Source organism: Papilio polytes, unplaced genomic scaffold, assembly GCF_000836215.1.
Source record: "Papilio polytes unplaced genomic scaffold, Ppol_1.0 DF822400.1, whole genome shotgun sequence".
Taxonomy (NCBI): domain Eukaryota; kingdom Metazoa; phylum Arthropoda; class Insecta; order Lepidoptera; family Papilionidae; genus Papilio; species Papilio polytes.
In genome coordinates, this window is record NW_013526804.1 from 204,510 (window position 1) to 225,314 (window position 20,805).

The 20,805-nt window shown below is 33.0% G+C and overlaps 3 protein-coding genes across 4 annotated transcripts in view; 1 reads left to right on the plus strand and 2 right to left on the minus strand.

Moving 5' to 3' along the window:
- Nucleotides 1–5,737, minus strand: part of LOC106106110 (phosphatidylinositide phosphatase SAC2) — a 23,547-nt gene extending 17,810 nt beyond the window's left edge. For both annotated transcript variants that reach the window (XM_013286639.1, XM_013286638.1), the window contains exons 1-5: nt 5,534–5,737; nt 4,992–5,377; nt 4,163–4,447; nt 3,176–3,357; nt 2,588–2,699 (exon numbers count right to left, since the gene is read on the minus strand). In XM_013286639.1, the coding sequence (XP_013142093.1) occupies nt 2,588–2,699; nt 3,176–3,357; nt 4,163–4,447; nt 4,992–5,377; nt 5,534–5,630 (1,062 nt within the window). In that variant the 5' untranslated portion in view covers nt 5,631–5,737. The remainder of the gene's footprint in view (nt 1–2,587; nt 2,700–3,175; nt 3,358–4,162; nt 4,448–4,991; nt 5,378–5,533) is intronic.
- A 421-nt stretch (nt 5,738–6,158) lies between these two features.
- LOC106106112 (myoneurin-like) lies at nt 6,159–13,558 on the plus strand. Its single transcript, XM_013286644.1, has 12 exons — nt 6,159–6,351; nt 6,524–6,692; nt 6,951–7,148; nt 7,671–7,805; nt 8,181–8,248; nt 8,788–8,984; nt 9,847–9,942; nt 10,487–10,621; nt 11,042–11,152; nt 11,721–11,926; nt 12,634–12,746; nt 13,110–13,558. Exons 1-12 carry the CDS (start codon nt 6,232–6,234, stop codon nt 13,161–13,163), a joined length of 1,602 nt encoding a protein of 533 aa, XP_013142098.1. The 5' UTR covers nt 6,159–6,231; the 3' UTR covers nt 13,164–13,558.
- A 4,067-nt stretch (nt 13,559–17,625) lies between these two features.
- Nucleotides 17,626–20,275, minus strand: LOC106106118. The gene is made up of 4 exons (XM_013286655.1): nt 20,059–20,275; nt 19,291–19,455; nt 18,267–18,476; nt 17,626–17,937 (listed from the first exon to the last, which is right to left on the minus strand). Exons 1-4 carry the CDS (start codon nt 20,134–20,136, stop codon nt 17,704–17,706), a joined length of 687 nt encoding a protein of 228 aa, XP_013142109.1. The 5' UTR covers nt 20,137–20,275; the 3' UTR covers nt 17,626–17,703.
- Nucleotides 20,276–20,805: the final 530 nt, after the last annotated feature.

Here is a 20,805-nt window from a genome sequence, read left to right on the forward strand (position 1 = left end):
TATGAACAGCTTCATACAATCCCATACGTTCTATTTTGACACATAGTTACCGCCTAGCGTTTTCGCGTCCGTGCGAACGCTCGCTAAAAATTGAGCAGTGTGCGCACCTTCATATAAACATTTGTGCGATAGTTTAGAGTAAGGTGTGCGCGCGCTCTAAGAACAGATACCGGCGTCTGTTTGTCTGCTTATAAATCGATATATGTTGACTCACAGCTAAAATTGAACCCTATCCAAATTACTTATTCATTCAATTTATATAACAATGATTTACTTTTGCTTATCTTTTGCCAGTGACTTCGTCTGTGCGGAATTTGAAATAACTAGGTTATTGGCCTAAGTATTCTTTAAGATTGTACTCTACATCTATGCTAAATTTTATGCGAGATTCGTTAAGACGTTTTTGAGATACAAGCAACGTTCATCTTTTCATTCAATTATAACTAAATTAGGTTACGCCCGCGACTCCGTCCGCGTGGAATTAAAAAAAGAAAAAATACCCTATGTGTTCTTCCAGACTATCCTCGACATCTATACCAAATTTCATCTGAATCCGTTCAGCAGTTTAGGCTTCAAACTCTAACAAACATCCATCCATCTAAACTTTCGCATTTATAATATTAGTACGATTATTAAATATAAATTGAGTTCTTGAATAAGTTTTGTTTTTGTTTGTTAATGTAGCGCTTGACTACGAACCTATCTTAATAAAGGGATAAAGCAGTCGAAAGGTACGAACTAGCAGAATAAGTCGCTGTTTACTCTATTTTTGAAGACCCTACTTTCCTTCTAAAATCCCCACTTTTTATTTAGTCATTCTTTAGTTAAGGTATTTGGTACTTTAATTTTACGATAATATAGAACAGAATAGTAAATTTAAAACCAATTTTTAATAGAGATGTTACATTTCCCTTTTTAGTTTTAGCGCTGCTCTTTCGACACTAAGTGCTTTTATATTTCGAGTGACTGTTATCTCGGATTGAATATTGATTAAAGTCAGCTTTTGGGTCAAGCGTTCGTCGGCAAGCTGCCAACAGTTTTCAAATGCTACATTTATCATCTGAGATTCCAATTTTCTGTATGAAAAATGATATATTTTTGACAATTTAACTTGGATTGAGTTAAATAGCGTTATTGTCAACATAATTATGCTTTTCTTTAGTATGTTTAATTTTTTTAATTCTACATATAATAAAATTGGAATGTCTGTTTGTAATATCAAATAAAAATTTCAGATTTCAGGTATATTTGTGTATATTTCGGGATGTATTTGCGTTGCTAATATCGAAAATTGCATTTAAATTTTTGTCTGTCTGTCCGTAAGCCGCAGTTGTTCCGGGTAATCTCCGAAACGGCTGGGCCGATTAAGACCGGACTTTCGCTAAAAGGGTATCAGACATAGACTTATAGGCTACTGTTTTATCTTATTATTGCGTGGACCACGTCGCAGGCAACAGCTAGTTTTCAAATAAATCCTTTAAGGGGTTTTAAGAGATATATTTAAAAATAAATTTTCTTTCCATATATATAATACTAGCTGTTTCCATGCGACTTCATCCGCATAAAATTATGAAAATTTTATTTTATTGTTTACATTTGTCAAACTATCAATTACAAATGTCCAAATGACATGACATGATGACAATCTTGCTTCCTTAATGTTGGTAGTAACTTATGGTCTCTTTCCCACATTAGGGTCTTTATCCAAAATCATTACCCCTTAAGTTTAACGGCGTGAAAATATAAAGCTTAAAGCGTGACGTAAGTGTAGGGCTTTTTATTAAGAAAGGAGTAATTCAAAAATATGCTGTGATTGCTGACATCTTAGGCAACAAAGAAGTGTGTGTTTACGCTTTATTATAATAGTATAGATTCTTTGTAAAAATACCTTTAGATATAGTATTTAATTATCAAGTGATTGAGATAAAAAATCATCAGTGCGTAAACTTTTCGGCCATATTGTCTAACGGATACTTTCGCTACGGATGTACCGACCTTGGTAACTCTATAATAACTGTTAATTTACTAAAACCGCTCGATCAACATTTTATTGTTCACGTAACGGTTTCAATTCCACTGCACTGTAGTATTCTTATCTGTTTTTTTTTGTAAATAAATAGGAATCAAGTTAAAATTGTATGTAAATAGCTACTGCTCTCGACTTCGCTTGGATGTTAAATATATAGCCTATGTTACTGATGATAACGTAACTTTTAACGGTGAAACAATTTTTATAATCGGTCCAATAGTTTGAATTATTTCAATACGTACAAAAATACTAATCTTTCCTCTTTATATTAAGGCCCTGTCCAACCATTTCGTAAATTGTCCGATAACAATACATTGAGTTTATGTGATGGATATATCGGATTTTGTTCCCTTATGACAGTGACGTCATTTAAGCTATCTGAGCATCTATCAGCCAATGGTGCTAGTCCAAGTATAAAACCCTCAAATAATTAGACAAAAGACTGAAGAAGTTAGTCTAGAAAATTCTATACGTAACTTTTTAATTACATCAAAATATACTTTAAAACACTTAATCCTTTTCGCACTACCGGGTACAAGACAATTAGTATAATGTTACCTGCAGGAACGATGCCCTATGAATGCTGTCCGTACAAATGATGGACACTATCTGCTCTGTTTCCACGTAGTTCGCCACTTTGCCGCCGGGTTCGATACCACGACGATTGTACCTATACAGTTTATAATCTGACGATATACCACAAATTGTGAACTATGACTATGCATTTAATTTCTACTTGTTATAAGATAACTAAAAAAAATTACATGAAAAACCAAACATTGATCTTTGAAAAAAAAATCATTTTCGTCCGACTAAAACGCGACAGGAGTGTTGTGACGTCATCAATCAAAAACAAAGTATTTGATTGGTTCACAAGTTTATCATAAGTCAAAAAGTGATTGAATTCACCTTTTATTTACTTCGATCAATAGCGGTGTGCTTCAGAACTGAGCGAGGTTTTGTTTTTAATTATTAAATTACGCTACTAAATCATATTATATTAAAAAAAACTTTATAGATATGTTTTTATAGTAATAAAATATACAAAAAACTAAATGCATCGTATTTCGTTATATCTTTTTAATTTCCGAAAAATTTGTCTACCAGAATATGTAGTAAACAGTATCCACATCTTAACATACATACCTAGTGCCAGCTTGATACCTAGACCGTCTAGATATGAGACCTAATGTGAATGTATCATCACAAGAGTTTCCGCTTGCTAGAGACTCCACATTGAGGGGATTGGTGTCAGCATCCACTGCTATCTGCGCCAAGTGGACATAGCCCTGGATCACTGGTAGGATCCATTCATCACATTGTGGACTCTGAAAGAAATTTCTAGATTAAAATACTGCAAAAGTATTTTATTAAGCAAATATTGTTTTATTCAATAATTTTAAAAAATGTTAAGGTTAAATGTCTTATTAGTTTAGTGTTTGTTTTATCTATCTCCAGAATGGTGAAGGATCTGGATGAAATTTGACAGAAATGCACATTGGCAAAAGATATAGACCAATAATAAATTATTTTGTTTATTCCATTCGGAAGGAATCACAGACAAAAGCTAGAGGAAAAACATTTCAAGATGTTTAATAAAACAAGGGGATATTGTAGTTCCTACATCGATATTCCACATGTTATTTTTAAAAAAAAGTTTATGAAAATGAAACAGAAATAGAAACTATAGTTTAACCTTATTTCATGTTAAAAGTTTTAAAATTTTACTTTAATTCTAGCTGTTCCTCTTCTTCATCTTCATCCACATGCAGTTATCAAGATTTTATTTTATTGTTTAAGTCAAAAAAATTACATAACATTATGACAAAGCATTGCTATTTTACTTCCTTTATGTTGGTAGCTTGTGGCTTAGTCCCTTTTCGACTTTAGGTTTTTTATCCGATCTATTTACCCTCTAACCTTAATAGCAAAAATTTATAGCCTAAAGCGTGACGTAAGTGAAGGGGTATTTATTAAAAAAAAATTGCTTTGATTGCTGACATATTACGCCACAAAGTAGTGTGTGTTTACGCTTTATTTTATTAGTAAAGAAGTAAAGATGAATACCATGCAAGTATGTTTACAGTTAATGAGTACTTTGTATGTCATATATTATTAAAAACAATAACTCACATCCAAAGCGATGATATCCCTCAACATGTGTTTATTCCAGAAGAATCTATCATCAACATGTTTCCACCATCTTGTTATATCGGTGACTGTTTTCCCTTCAGATTCCTCACTTTCCAGAATCTTCTCTATTTCGTACTGCCGCTGTAGACTGTTTGTGATATCTAGAGTACGTGAGTAGTAAAAACTCTCTGCATCGTCGAATATTTTATGTAATTCATCGGTTAGACGTTTCTCGAAGCGTTCAGCTAGTTTTGGATCCCGTTGCTTCTTAACTGTCTGTTTTACCTGTTGTAAATGTAATCATTTGCATTTGTGCTCATTATATTACACGCCCAAAGGGGTACTTATTGTTGTTACTTTGTATAGATGTTTGTATAATTTAATTGCAATAAATAAACTAATATTATACAGAGAAAAGTTTTGTAGTTTTTATGTATTGAAATAACTTAAAAACTACTGGACCGATTTAAAAAAATCTTTCACCATTAAAAAGCTGTTATCAGTGAGTAACATAGGTTAAATTTTTTAAGATCATGCAGGTGAAGTCACAAGCAAGCTAGTTGTTTTTATAATTACATGTATGACATATCTTGAGGTTAAGGTATTTTTGTATGTATGAATGTAACCTATTCCCAACTCCAGCACTGGCTATAAAATTTTTAATAAATTTACTTTATTTATATTGTTCTCATTGAAATTATTTGGTAATGTAATGAAGGTAAAAGGACTGAAGCCTGCCACACTTTACACTCGAGTTTTAACTGAACAATTGAACTGTACAGTTTCTGTATGTAGTGTTTTTAACAAAAGGAAGATAGCTATAATGTACCTGTGTAGCCGCATGCTGAGTAGTGGTCTTGATAGTGTTGCTAACATTCTTCACGGCCCCCACAGTCTTATTCAGGAATGCAGAATTCTCAAACAATCGACTACCCATCTTTTTATTGGCTGTTTTATTTGAACTTTGCATAGAAGTACTTGAATTATGTTTTGTGCACGGGCACAAGTCCATTTCTTGGTTCGCAACGCCCATATTTAAGAAACATATCGATTTTACTTTATAAATAGTATGATGGAAATAAATTTGACCTACTGGTACACTCTCTTTTATTATCATTAAGCGAGGTTCATATATTGTGGAATGTTCTACTTTGCCTATTATACCTTCCGTTATACCAAGACATTCTATATCTTCGATATCTGATAGGTCCCATGCTGAAAATTAAATAAAAAATGAGGATTGACGTAATCCCAATATGATACATTCTAATATCAAAGCGCGTAAGTTTAAATTACTGCTTTAAAAAGTTTTTAGAAGGGTAATATTTTAGAAGTCAACATTTAAGGAAATATTGAAAGAAAAAGAATTACCTGATCGAACTGAAAAAGCGCCTGTAACGCGATTCCACCATAAACTTGATTCGTTTCGTACAAATATATAATAAAGTTCCGACCTAAACAATTCCATTTTGGGTAAATTTTATTTCACGTTCGTTTTCTTTGCTAATAATTTCATTGTGTTTATTGTTGTTATAATTTGTATCCAATTTGACGTTTTTTAATCGAATAGGGAAGGGACAGGACCGACAGTTATTTTCCATAAGTTGGCAGTGGTGACCTGTTTATGTTTCGTTTACACATATATAGTATATATTAAAAATAACATTATTTTATAAAGTGTTTACTTAATTTAAAGAAAAGTCGACATTAAAATACTGAAAAAAACACTATTAATTTAATTTTAAATTTGAAACAAATACCAATGTGTGAAGATAATCGACAGATTTTCCAAAAAAAAATTAACAGTAGTAAGATAGTGGAATTAGAATATTGATAACTTATAGATTTAAAACATAATCGTGTCTTAAGATTTTTCTTATATAAATGTCTGTCAAAGACTTGAGTCATCAGAAACGCCGTCACTATAGAAAATTTTGCGTGAAACGAAACGTTAATGACGCTCTGTTCGATTCCTTTATGTTGGTCAAAACAAATTTCCGGTTCCATTAAATGACGATTTTAGCGTATTTTATAATAATTTTTAGTTTTCCTTTGATGTATTTAGAAACATGGATTGGCAATTAACTTGTCGAGTATGCTTAGAAACTGGTGATATGGTATCCCTCTTTGATTGGGATGAAAATAACGAACAACTCGCTGAAAAGTATTTCTACTGCAGCGGTATTAAGGTATGGAAAAATTGCCACACAAAATGGTTGCGATGGCCACCCTGTAATTTTTTCGTACAATAATGTTGCTATATTGTTTTATTTGTAATGTCTTGCTGATTTTCTGCTGACATCCCAGAATCAATTTTTTAATTTTGTTGATGTTTTTTCAAAAACTTTTTAACATTTTTAGGTTACTAAAAGGGACATATTACCGACGCTAATATGTTTGAATTGCGTGGATCGCTTAACGCTTGCTTATCAATTCAAACAACAATGTATTTCATCAACGGATACATTGAAAGAATGTCTCGAAGAATTTTTGAAGAGCCAAGCTGAAGTTTCCGCGCCAAAGAGAGAAAGTTAGTTGCTTCTACTATGTGAATTATAGAAAACTGCAATTTTCCTTTAGGCTAATTTTCATATTGTAATTTATAAAAGTCAAAACTCAATTATGTCACCAGGCATAAAACCATCACACTAGGCCAGTATAGTTAGTATTGCTAAATAACTGGACTGGTATTCAACTGGCATAATGTGAATACTAAGGCCCAGTGAGTCCATGAAAAGGCTTAGAGTGAACTGTGCATCATCTTATTTTTTTAAACAAATGTTTTCAGCCAGTGAAACTGAAACAATTACAATAAAGCAAGAGAATGGATTGCTTCTTCAATATGATCTTCCAGTGGAACATGACCCGCAAGCACAATGGACAAGAACTCTCACAAAGACACCAACAACCACTGTTGTTACTAAATCACCTGGTCCTAGAAAACGGGGTCGGCCAAGAAAATATCCTAATGAACAAGGACAAATTGGTAATTATGCTAAAAGTATTAATTCACATGTCTGAACTAAACTTTATAAATGAATAGGCAAAGAGCTATTGTGCCTATCTGTTTTACCCCATTTCGATTGACTGTAGCAGTTGTGAAAGTAGGATTTTAACTAATAATAGATAGCTTTAATTATCACTGACAGGAATTTCTAAATGGGAATGAAACAAATATTGTAATTTTCAAGTTACCCATTCATTTATATAGATCAATAGTTAGAAGTTAAGAAAAAATTTTATATTTGTAATTTACCTGAGGAGCCTAAGTTTTCTAAGCTATGTTCTACAATTGTACAAAATTTCATCAAGCATTAAAACAGCTTAATAGAATTAAGCTGTTTTAGATACATAGTAACAAACATCCATCCATCCAACATAATTTTCACATTTATAATCTCCTTTAGCATCCCTTAAGCATATCTTTCAAACAATCCATATATACTTTCTCCCTCTACTTTTCAGTTACTATAATTGTACAGTGAAATAACAGAATTATCTCTTTTAGATATTTCTCCATACACACGCAAGAAGCAAAAAGAGAGTGGAAAAGAACCACAGTCCCTTACCTCTATGCTGGCGTCAGGCACATTTGAGCTTAAAGAAGAGCCAGTAGATGATGAAGAGGGGTTTGAAGCAGATCGTAAGTAAAACATTATATTAAGGAACTAACAGAATAGAAACCACTACCTAAACTGTCTCCCGGTTTCTCCCATTCTCCCCAAACTTTGCTGCTATGGGTTTCTGCTAAGGAAAATTGTTTATGTATCTTTTTATGTTCTTGATTTATTTATTATATCTGTTATACAAAAACTAGGCAGAGACAAACTAATAAAAAAAGAACTATATTCCAATAAGAATAGTAATTGTCATTTATTGTTATCTACTGTGAAAAAAGTATAGCCTTTTAGTATGAATTTTGAAATACCTTAGTTAAAATAATTGGTTTTAATTTGTTTTGAGCCATATTTGTGTGGACAATCTGCAAGTGTTATAGTTAAAGTTTGTTTTTTTTTAGAATTTGACAACAGTGACCCAGACTTTGTGCCTGTTGATGAAGCAGACTCGGAGCCGGAAATTAAAAAGGTAAATATTTATCTATCTACACTAATATAAAGAGGAAAACTTTCATAAATTCTTGTACCATTAAAAGCTGTTTACATTGAGTAATATAGGCTATAATTTTAACTATTGTTTAATTCCACGTAGACGAAGTCGCGAGCAACAGCTAGTCAAATGTAAAGATATACATCAATACTAATATTATAAAGAGGACAGATTTGTATTTTTGTATGTATTAGAACAACTTAAAAACTAATAGACCGATTTCATAAATTCTTGCAGCATTAAAAGCTTTATTACTGAGTGACAGAGGCTATGTTTATTATATTTCTCGCAAGCGAAGTCGTGAGCAACAGCTAGTTTAGTAATACTTGTGCATGAACCAGAAAAAAAATATTGACATAGAAAGTATTTGTTTTTGTTTTTGAAACATGCATTGCTTTATTAAATTTAATTATTCATACTATTTGTTTGAAATTGTATATTCTAATATTCGAGAGTAGTTTTATATCTATATAAAATGTTTCATTTATCACTTTGTTTAATTTATTATCTCTATTTAGTATTCAGGACCGCGCCGTCGTGGTAGACCTCCCAAGGTTCAGACTGAAACAAAAGAAAAGAATCAAGATGGTGAAGATGTTCTCCTGAAGGAGACGATATTGGCATTCTCGGAGCCAATACCTGACCATATACTGAACCCTAAGCCAAAGAAGAAGCGGTCTTATATGCAGAAGAAGAAATATAATTATGAAAAGACGTAAGTTGATTATTTTTTAATGTATGGATAAATTTACATGAGTAGCTTTCGCCCGCGACTTAGTCCTGAATTAAGAAAAACGAAAGTTGAGTAGCCTATGTGTTCAAGACTATCCTCTACATCTATACCAAATTTCATCGATTCGTTCGGCCGTATAGTCTACAAACTCTAACAAACATCCATCCATCCAAACTCTCACATTTATAATATTAGTATGAAGTATGATATGATTGGTTTTTTGATAGTTTCCTCTCGGGCTATCGACTACTTCTACAAATATTTATTGTTAAATATGTTCATTAAATGAAAGCAGAGTTTTATATTTTAGTTATTTATTTTTATTAATGAAATTAATTACCATGAACAGATACAGTCACATTTTTAAGTTTTTGACAAGAAGCAACATGCTGGAAAAAGAGAAGTGAATAAATATAAAAGTGTTGCTATGTTACAAAAAACTTAAATTACTAAGATTGCACAGACTATAAAAAAAATACATGTTTAATGTGTATTGAACAAAATATTTTCCAATCATAATAAAAGGCATAGTACGTTTACCTAAGAGAGTTTCAATTTAATTTAACGTAAACAGTTTTTATTTATTCTGTTATTTTTTCACGCGATTTATTCTGCTTCTATTAAAAAACTTAGTAAGTATACTATGTGTAATACTAACATACTATTTCTAATATAAATGCAAAGGCATGAATGGATATATGTTCTACGTAAAATATGTCACAGATGAAATATAATATGGAAGAACACATAGGCTACTTACTATTTTTTTTATTACAAGCAGACTAAATGGCACTAAAAATATCAAAATAATCATATGATTAACTAAACCTGTGCAATATTTCAGACACACATGTGAGACTTGCGGCGCGTCGTTCACTTCCAATGCCTCGCTGCAGGCACATATACGACGACATTTGGGCATCAAACCATTTGTATGCAGGTATATACGTAAACTACGACATTTCCTATAATCGAATTTAATATAAATGACAAATTTAACTTATTAAAAGCAGACATGAATATTTTATAAATGTACAATCGCGGAAATCCGCGGTGTCTCTTCAGGAAAAATTGTCTTGTTCATTGCAACGAGTGTAAAGAAGGTTTTTTTATAACGTAAGGTGGCAAATGAGCAAGTGGCCACCTGAATCTGCCAACATGGCGAAGTGACCACTGCCCATATACACTGGCAATATAATGCATCCGGCATTGCCTACCCTTAATCGACGGATTAGGTAATGCACATAAAGAGGATATTTCATCTTCCTGTGCGTTTCTTTCACCGTCAAATCTATGTTCCCTTCCCATCCTATTCTTCGGAAAAAGGGTGGGAATGAAAAGGGACTCAAGTGCTTCCGGTACCATACTCTTGACGCCTGTGTTGTGTGGTCGTGGTTTTGCTGGGGGCGAACCCCATTCGAGCGAAGATGTTAAAACGGGCTCTACCACTGGTTTATGTGTAGTGAAAAGTAATTTTGTTATAGTGTTTGTGGATACGCGTGTGTACTGAACATGGAGCTGCGCCGGCACATGATGCGGCACACGGGCGTGCGGCCCTACAAGTGCCGCGTCTGCGACAGGCGCTTCGGGGACTTCGGGAGTCGGCAGAAACACGAGAGGTGAGAGATGAAAGATTAAAATTAAAATCTGATTTAAAACGCGGCTTGAAACTTGTGAAAAGCGGGATATAGAGCTGAAATCTCGACTTACATTGTAGAAAGGATGATGTAACCGAACATATGTAGGAGGTAGAGTGGAAAAGGACCAAGAATGAATTAAGTTTCAAGTTGCAAAGGCAGAAAAATATATCCATACAATTAAGTCCGAGGTAAAGCCAAAAAGTTTCGTGCATAGACTTAATAGTTTAGATGAAAATGTCTATGTAAGTCGAGATTTTAGTCTACTGTGTCCCACTCTGACCTCGGTAGCCTATGATATATTCCAGATAATCTACCTCTGTTACAAATGTCATCAAAATAACTTTACTTCATAGAAAAGTAGAACTAAATGCTATATATAATATTAATGTAATGTACCAGATTGCACATGGGTCTGCGTCCTTACCAGTGCTCGCTGTGCGGCAAAGCCTTCACCTACTCATATGTGTTGGCTAACCACATGCTCACACACACTGGAGAGAAGAAATACTCGTAAGTATATCTTTATATCTATTGTATCTATAGAAAAATGAAGAAATTGATAATAATTGTGTTTGCTATATATAAAATACTGGATCTTGATAAAAATGAGGTTATTTCTTTTTTGTAACAAAGAATATATTTTTTTATAGATAATTTCCTTAAAATAAAGTCACAATATAAGCATAAAAAGTTTATTTAAATCGATACAGCATTATACATTAAATATAAATTTTTGATCACGTTTTTAGAATTCATAAAAAAATATGTTCAGTACACATAGAAACACCAGGAATGTAGAAAGCCACATAACTGATTCCTTTACAATAACCCACATATGTATGGTCAGTCGATCTGTTCCATTATAACTAAGAACTGAGAATCTGTAGCATATAAAGTGTTATAATAAAAGTGAATGTGAAATATGTAACATATCTGTCTCACTCTTTTACTTCCCTCTCTTGCTTTATAGATCTGTGCTAGTATAAATTTGCTTTGAATATAATGCTTATTAATTAATTGGTTTATTTTATATAGAAAAGTGAATAAAAATCTTTACAGACAAATAACTTGATTTCAGTTGTACACCTTGCAACAAGAAGTTTACCAAAGCACATCACCTCAAGTACCACAATAAAGTACATCACAAGGAACTATACATACAGCAGCAATTAGAACAAGAAGCTAAGAAGATAAGACAGCAGTTAAATATTAACAACCTCTCAGGAGTTATCTCCGGACAGATCGTGGATGGGAAACTACAGCTGGTTAAAGCACAAACTGATGGTAAGTAACCACACATTTAAGCCATAAAAGCATATTGTTGCCAAAAATCTACAAACAAAAGTATAGTTTTTTATTGAAATCAAGATTTTTTTAATTATTTTTCCCTTAATCTGTGACTCGAAACCTTACTGAAATATTTTTTTCATCTATACTATTATAATAAAGCGTAAAAACACATTTCTTTGTTGCCTAAGATGTCAGCAATTACAGAATATTTTTGAATAATGCTTTTTTTAATAAAAAGCCCTACACTTACGCTACGCTTTAGGCTATTATATGTATTAATGTAGCTACATTTAATAATCATATTTCTGAGAAAAATACAATTTGTGTTTTTAAATTTAGATTTCTTGCGAAAATATAATCTGTCATGGCGTCTTCTCTGACGTCACTCCTAGCTGTAAATTAAATGTCTGTATATTATGTTATTGAATACTGAACACTGATTTGTATGAATAGATAGGTTTTGTTTGAAAATGATGACTGTTCCGACTTAAACGCGCTTTTTGATATATAATAGTTAAGTCGATACAACTGGAGTTGACAATCTATTATCTATCTCTTTCTATATTATGTATTTGTAATTCCGAATTCCTGCTCAAAAAAGGACGGAAACACAACATTCGGACAGCTGTTTTAGTAAGAATTACATGTTTTATTTTTATTTATTAAATTGTTAATATTCTTATGTTTATTGCAACCAACAGAGGATGGCGAGGGTGACCAGGAGAGGGAGATGGAGGTGGTTGAGGAACAGGATCTGGACCAGGACGAGGACAGCGATAAGGAAACGAACAGAGCTGTTGCCGACATGAGAGCTGTTAGTATTCATTGATAGGGGATGGATAAGGGAAGGGGAAGAACTTTTGCCCTCTCTAGATAAAGTCCTAGTTTCTGGATTTTTTAAAAGGATTTTCTACCCCTAATATAAATGCAATTGTATTGTAAAATCTAAGGAGGAAGGAGTTTTGTTTTTGTTTGTAATAAGTAAAATAAAATATTACTAAACCAATTTCAATAATTCTTATACGGTTAAAATGCTATATTATCGCTGGAAATATAAGCTAATATAATTACTACATTTCTTTTTAAATTACACGCGGAAGAATTCTCGAACAAAGCCTAGATATTAATTTTCTTTTTTTAGAGTACAATGTTTCAATATATTTTTTTTTATTTCCAGGTAATTCTAGACACAGACTTTTCAATGGAAGATGATGACAGCAAAGAGCAATGATATAAATATAAGATTTATTACTAAAGTAAAATCTCAAATATAAAGTTTCCTATTAAATAGAGATAAAAATGTGTTTACAATCTGACCAGGAAAAAAACTCGATATATAACAAAAATATATGAAATAAGTAATAAAAAAATGATTTTTATATTCCTGGTTAGATACATGGAAACTTATTACAAACCTCATATAATATCGATTATTACATATAATAACAGTAAATAGCCCATAATCAAATTTAAGTATTGTTAGTAATCAAACTAGAATATTTTAATTTGTATTATCTAATATTTAGTTATAGAAATATTAATTTTTACTCTTAATATAATTATGTTGAATTACGCTTAATATTTAGTGAGTAATTGTAGTTGTAGAAATAAATCGTTTTTTCAATCTTAATTGATGTTTGATTTTTGATCCAAAACATTAAAAACAAAAATAAAAAATAACTTAAAAATACCTCCTTTTTCAGATAATTTACAATCTACTATTACTTTATCTACGTTATTTTGCTAATTATCAATAGTGGGTAGTTTGACATTTCTTAAAATATGTTTTTAGAATTGACCGTTAATACGCGGTTTATACTTGTCCAGTGGCAATGAAATTGAACCAATTTACTGATAGTGTGAACGCTAACAGACGCCAGTTAACGGCGCAACTGTCCAACTGTACTGGCTAAGTGTGAACCGGGCAGGCAATTTCGCTAAAATGCAGTGTCGTTTCGCAGTGCTTTATTTTCGTCGCTATGAATTTTACAATAGATGTGTTTATTGGATTTAACCTAACTTTAATCGGAAATAACGCACTAGTACAGTATTGATTTAATTCTGTGATTTAACAAATGGGTAATTTGTGGTGTGAATAGAAATCAAACTTTGCAACTAGAAATAGGTTAGAATTTTTCAATAAAAGGTAATGTATGAAAATTCTTTTTTGTTACGGATTCTTTTTGAAAATGATAACGCTGAACGCAATTTTGTTAGTAAATATTAGCGATTCGTTGCACTTTCTACTACAAAAACTTTCTTAAAGAACAATAGACAACTGAATTTAAATGCTTTAAAGTATTGTTATGATTCGTTAAATACACATTTGCTTTATACACGCGTCAAGTATTAAACTAAGTTTTCAATGTTACTTAAAACCATTTTATAGGTTATCCTAACAAAGCGTTTGTTTCCTTTTTCAAATTTTAAATGCGTTACGCCTGAGCGCCTGTAAGAAATACATAGCAATAAGAGACGGGAGCGTAAAACACTCCCCAGCGGACGATTCCCGTCGGCTTTTTTTTAAATTCGCTAAGCGGCTCACATATACAACGCGCTTATATTAAAAAGTACCATCTCTTGTTTTCATTTTTCTACAAAATTTTATTAAAGTAAAACAAACTTTAGGTGTAAGTAACAAGGACGAATATTCCATTGTTCGCTGCCGGCTAGTTTCAGCAGGGGATATTAAAAGTTGCGCCACCCTTCTAAGTGGGCGATCTTTTTTTCCTTTCTTCTTTGTCCTTAATGTAAAAAGAAAACGCGAAAAGTTTCGGGACGCGGAGAGTTTAAATTTTTCCACCCTTAATGCGCTTATTACGAGTGGGGCAAAATTGAGAGATTCCCAAACTGTATTTACTTTCTCGAAATTTACTACAAATTATTTTAGATAGCTCTTATTCGCGACTCCATCCGCGCGGATTTAAAAAAAAACAAAAGTGCCTATATGTTCTTATTCTATTCTCTACTTCTGTACCTAATTTTATTGAAATCGGTAAGCCGTTTAGGCTACAAACTAACAAACATCACTTCTTGACATCTAAAAACCATCTAAACTTTGGCATTTATAATATTAGTATGATGGCATATTTGTCTATATTTTTAAAACAATTATTTTAAGGAAGACAAATATTTTAAGAATGAAGTTTTAGTACAATACAATAGTATGTATATGTTAGTTGAAATAAACATTACGTTTATCACAGTTTATTTTCGGATTAATATTTTGTTGTAGTTTGAGATACGCAGTCCGCGGCGGTCCACGCGACATACCGTGAGCATGACTGAAGCTTGGGAGGACGCTATTTACATTTTTATTTTATTTACTCGATTCTGTCTCCGCGGGTTTATGTTGTTTTTAAAATTGCAATATGTAATTGAAAAACATACTCTACGGCTCTAAAATACTTTCATTTCTGTTATCTATTACTTTAACAACATTAAATTATTGATTTAATTACAAATACGACATTTATTTTTACATTACTAATTACTAGTTCTTTTATGATGCCGCATTACATGTTCCTGTTAAAAGTAAAACTAGCGATTTTTAGGTTATCTGTCATGTAGTTGGCATACAAAAAAAAGTTAATAAAAACAAAAGAAACGTCAAAAGTCCATTCGCGATTCCACGCGGCGGTGTGCCGCTGTCATTAATGGAGGCAAATGGCGCCCCCTCGCTGTTTGCCGCCTTTTTATTTTATGTACGAAAACTTTTCTTGTTTCATATTTTATTTTCGTCTCAATTATATTAACAAGTACAACGGACATTAAATCTTTTTTGTATTTCCTTAGAATTTGGATTAAAGGCGAAAGTTTCAGTTTAAATTATAGTTGCTTTTCACGCCACAGATTATAAAGTCTAGCTTTGACTTACAAAGACAACTGCTTACAGATGTCGAATATATTTCTACTTAATTAATTATACATCAAGAACTGTAGTTAATTATACCCTTACGTTGACTATGACCGCTACTTAAGTCGCATTTGTATCGAATACAGATTAAAATAAATTTTTCTTTTTAATTTAATTCAGTCATACACACAATCAATAATTATTCCAATTTACTAATTAAATTGACTTTGTAAATGGAATCTTAATTACTTAGGAGTTTGTTTAGCTAATCGAAATCGTTAGCGGAGCTGAATTTTTATGGCTTGTTGACTTCCACCCTTTGGTTTCGGTAATTAAAATTATTGGATCTGTCGTCTTCAGGATTATCCTTGTTTGTTACTGGACATCAAATTTCAATAGTAATTCTAATCAGACTTTAGATTTATTTTATTGGGTTGCACCGATGACAAGAGTACCATCTAAGTTAAATTCTAAAGTTTTGTAATTTACTGGCTTTCGCCCGCGATTCCGTACGCGTGGAATTAAAAAAAAACTAAGTAGCCTATGTGTTCTTCCAGACTGTACTCTACATCTATGCCAAATTTCATCGAGATCCGTTAAGCCGTTTAGGCTGCAAACTCTAACAAACATCTATCCATCCATCTAAACTATCGCATTTATTATACGAGTAAGAAGTAACTAAGAACAGTAAGATTAGAAGATATGCTTTGAGAGTACAATTAATTTGGAGAAAATGATTGTCTTTCCCTTTCTTTCTCCCTCCCTCTCTTTCTCTGAATGAAGCCATCAGTCAATTCGTAGACAGGACCACAATCACATCTGTTCTGTTCAAACAAATTAAATAGAGTTTTGTTCGTTTGTTTGTTTTTCTTTGCGCTTGTTTGTTTCGCCGGGGGCCCGAGTGGCTGTAGATTGCTTGGACAAACAAGCTTGTATGTCAATAGGGTAAGCGATGTCCATGCTAATTGATTGCCTTAGGTTTTTTCTATTGTTTTCTTTTAATTTTATTGTCCACAAATAGTTTATGTCTATTTTGATTTTCTAGTTTATCTCAAGATGGCTTCCTGAAAATCATATCGCGGCGATAATAATTTTTAAAAACAATAATCATTAACTTTATAGCATTGACTCGAGAGATTCACATTTTTAAAATACTAAATAATTTTACTTATAAAACACAAAAATTAAAGACAATGTTACATTCACACAATATAATTATGAAATTAAAATCATCAAAACCCCGTCGCAAATGCGAGCCAGATTGCCGCGAAATTATTCACAAAGCGCCCCCTGGCGAGGACTTGATGATATTGTATTAGGTGATCACATACGAATGCGATCTTAATGGATACGCTCGACTCTCCCCTCATAAAAAAACCCAGCGACCGTAATGCCTTCGTAAAAGAACCCAATTCTCTAGCAATGGCGGCTGACGTTTACGTCATTTCGCGCGCGAATCGGACACCGACCCCAATCTAAATTAAAATCTAAAACCTTGTAAACAAGGCAAGTGCTCACTTTTTCGGGGATTTTAACCCTCCGAATTAACGAGATATAAAAGGGGGGAGGGACTGCGGTTGTTGTCTCTTTTCGGATACGTTTGGGATACGTGGCTAGCTAATTTTTTAGGTAAGCTCACGCTTTAGTAGAGTTGCCAAAAATGTCTTAATTGTTTTGATATTTTAATAGAATAAGAAGGCAAACAAATGAAAATTTAAGCTTAACAATTATTGGTCAATCTTACGGCAAAACGGCAGTAGTGCAGCTGAATGGTTACAGAATGACGAAAAAAATAACCGTTTAAAACTGTGCTTTTATTAATTTATAAATAAAAAAGTAGAAAAAATATAAATTAGTAAAATTTAACAAAAATATAAATCATTTCAAAACGTATTTTTTTTAACTGTCAAAGTTATTACATGTTGAAATGAGGAAAGGGTTCCGGGGTCGGAGGATTGGATTTCATCATGCTCGATGCGACCGAGCACGCTGTAGGGATGTGTACCTCCTTCCTCTGGATGAGGGACTCATTTGATCCCCTTGTGAACGGTTTATCAGTCACTTTCAGTTCCCGCATCTTCTGTAGATTAGCCAAGTTGTTCGCTAACTTGAGCGTAGCTTCTCCATAGAGCTTTTGACCTCGTCGGACCTATAATTATACATAGATCACTAAAATAATTTACAACTATAAACTATAACACTCACTTTTTAATTTTCAACGTATTAAATGTTGATGTCATGTGTATACTACAAATTTCATTAAACTTTTGACTTCTATCAGATTGTAAGCGACGCGTACAAAGCGATACGAAGCGAAGTGTTTAAGTATTTTTGACTCAATACTTAATAAATAATTTAGTGTACGTTTTTTGTATCAGATATGACGGCTGATAGAGATGTATGGAAGAGCAGCACATACTGTGCCGACCCTCCGTAAGGGATAAGGGTAAGGTGATGATGAAAATGATTAAACGTCACCTCGTCATGTAGTTCCGCTCTCCTGTGTGAGACCCACTCAATCTGGTCCTGTATGCGCTTGCATTCGGTCTCGTTGTTGAGCAAATCTGAACGGAGAGATTCCATGACGTCACGGTACTTCTGACGCACGTGGTGGTCTATCGCGTGCAAGTTGTCGATCTCGTTCTGGGTTTCGCGGATCTTCGATTTGGAGATCCGAAGCTTTCCCTCCTAAAAGTGTATTTAGTAGGATCTATGTCTTTAATTGTCACTAATGCTATACCTCACGTAAAGGCAATTCTAACAAACCTAGGTTTTTTTTTTTATTTATTAGACAAAAGCATAAATTTAAAAGTACAATAAGAGACTTTATAAGTGGTACAGAAACCCACAGGATTTATGTGTAACCACTGGTCGCTTAGTTTATAGAATATGAAAAATAATAAAGAAACAACGCTGTTTTTCAACGGTGAAAGAATTTGAACTAAGGTACTAAGGATCACTTATTCTATTTTGGATATATGGATTAATATCTGTACTAATTTATACTAATATTATATTATAAAAGAAGAAATATTTTTTATTTATGTATATATTGAAGTAACTCAAAAAATACTGGGTCGATTTCAAAGACTCTTTCACTATTAAAAGGCTATCTTATCGCTGAATAACATAGGCAATATTTTTTTTAATTTCACGCAGACGAATTCTCGAGCAACAGCTAGTAATTAAATAAAGTAGTTCAACGTAAGAGAACCAAGAAGTTATTTCAATAGTAACCACGATAAGTAAGCAATGCATAATTATTCAAGACTAGCTGTTACCCGCGACTTTCTCCGCGTGAAATAAAAAAAATTTAGCCTATGTTACTCACATATAAATTACCTTTATAATGGTGAAGGATTTTTTTAAAATCGACCTAGTAATTTTTGCGTGAATCAAATACAAAAATTTAAAAATACATATCTCTCTTCTTCATAATATTAGTATAGGTACTTTACTCCACAACAAGCATTACTACTTCTATCTCTTCCATTCTGCTTACCTTCTCAGCAAGCTTGCGAGTGAGCGCATCTAGATGGTCGTCGAGGCTGTCCTTCTGCTCTACGGCGAAACGTTGAACCACGTTGTGGTGAGGACACAGCCGGTGGACCAGCTGCACCGGCACGCTCGGCGTGAAGGTCGGCTCCACATGCGTACGGGGGGACTCCTGGGGACACTTTTGAGTCTAGACTTGGTACTACAGAGTTCTGTACAGAGATATAGGTGCTAGTTTGCCTTTCGATAAGTTATGGTCTGTTATAAACCGCTAATTTAGACGTTTTGAACTCAATGAAGTTTAAATTCGATTAAATTATTTTTGCATGTGTATAGTAAGGATTGTGCAGTGTGTAGGTTTCGATATTACAGTCGAGTCTACTAGAGTCGTTACTAATCTTGTTAGCATTGCAAAGAGTAGTTTAAAAATCTATAAACAGCAAATGTTGACATTGTTTTTCAATACATGAATCTGTGATCTATGTTCTTGCTTCGTATCATTAGGAAAACATAGAAACGTACAGTCCAATAAGGAAAAGCCTTTGCATAATAACTTAGATAGCACTGAGTTGCGCAAACTTGATAGTACTTTATATGTTTTAAGTAGTGCGCAGTTTACACTTGGCCAGTTAGTCAGTAGCCCAAAAACTAGACTGTCAATCAACTGATAGTGTGAACGCTTGCACCAACTGTCGTGACTGTCTTATTGTACTGGCCGAGTGTAAACCGGGCTTTATATGTAATACTATATTGTAGAAGAAATATTAATGCGAACCTCTTTCCATGATCGCTTATAAAAGAGTAGAGCCAAAATAATAACCAAGCCGATGCTTAAAACAACCGCCGTGTACATTGCCTGAAGGAACCTTGTCTATCATTCTATCCAGTCTACAATTAAAATTCAGTATTTCGGAAGTTATACATTTTTGTGGCCTAAACAGAGATTTATCACTGACACTGAGATATTTTTATCGATTTTTTTGACAGACCATGACAGATTTTTCGTTTTATTTTCCACCAAACAGGTTTTAATTATTTAAAAATTAAAATAACAATCTTGAATGGATATCGGTTTTAGAACATCATCATTAACTTGCCCTTATCCCTTACGGAGGGTCGGCACAGTATACTGCTCTTCCATCTATTTCTATCAGCCGTTATATCTGAATCCACTCCCTTCTTAAGCATATCCTCTTTCACACAATCCATACTTTTTCGGACTTCCTCTACCTTTGTAGCCATCCACATTCATTCTTAACACTTTCTGGTAACATGTAGTTTAATGTTTACTTAATAGCGCTTAGTGTAGATTTGTCAATGTAAATTGACACAAACGTACTATTTTCGTGATGAATTTGATATCGACTTATTTGTTTCCGATGCAGTTGTTTTTTTCTAATAAAAATTTTACGTTTTTTCTATAATTATCAATCCTCTATGTACTACGCAATAGTAGATATAAAGCGTACGAATTGAGAATAGTCAACAAAACACAATAGCGGTCATCCATCACGCCTGTTCA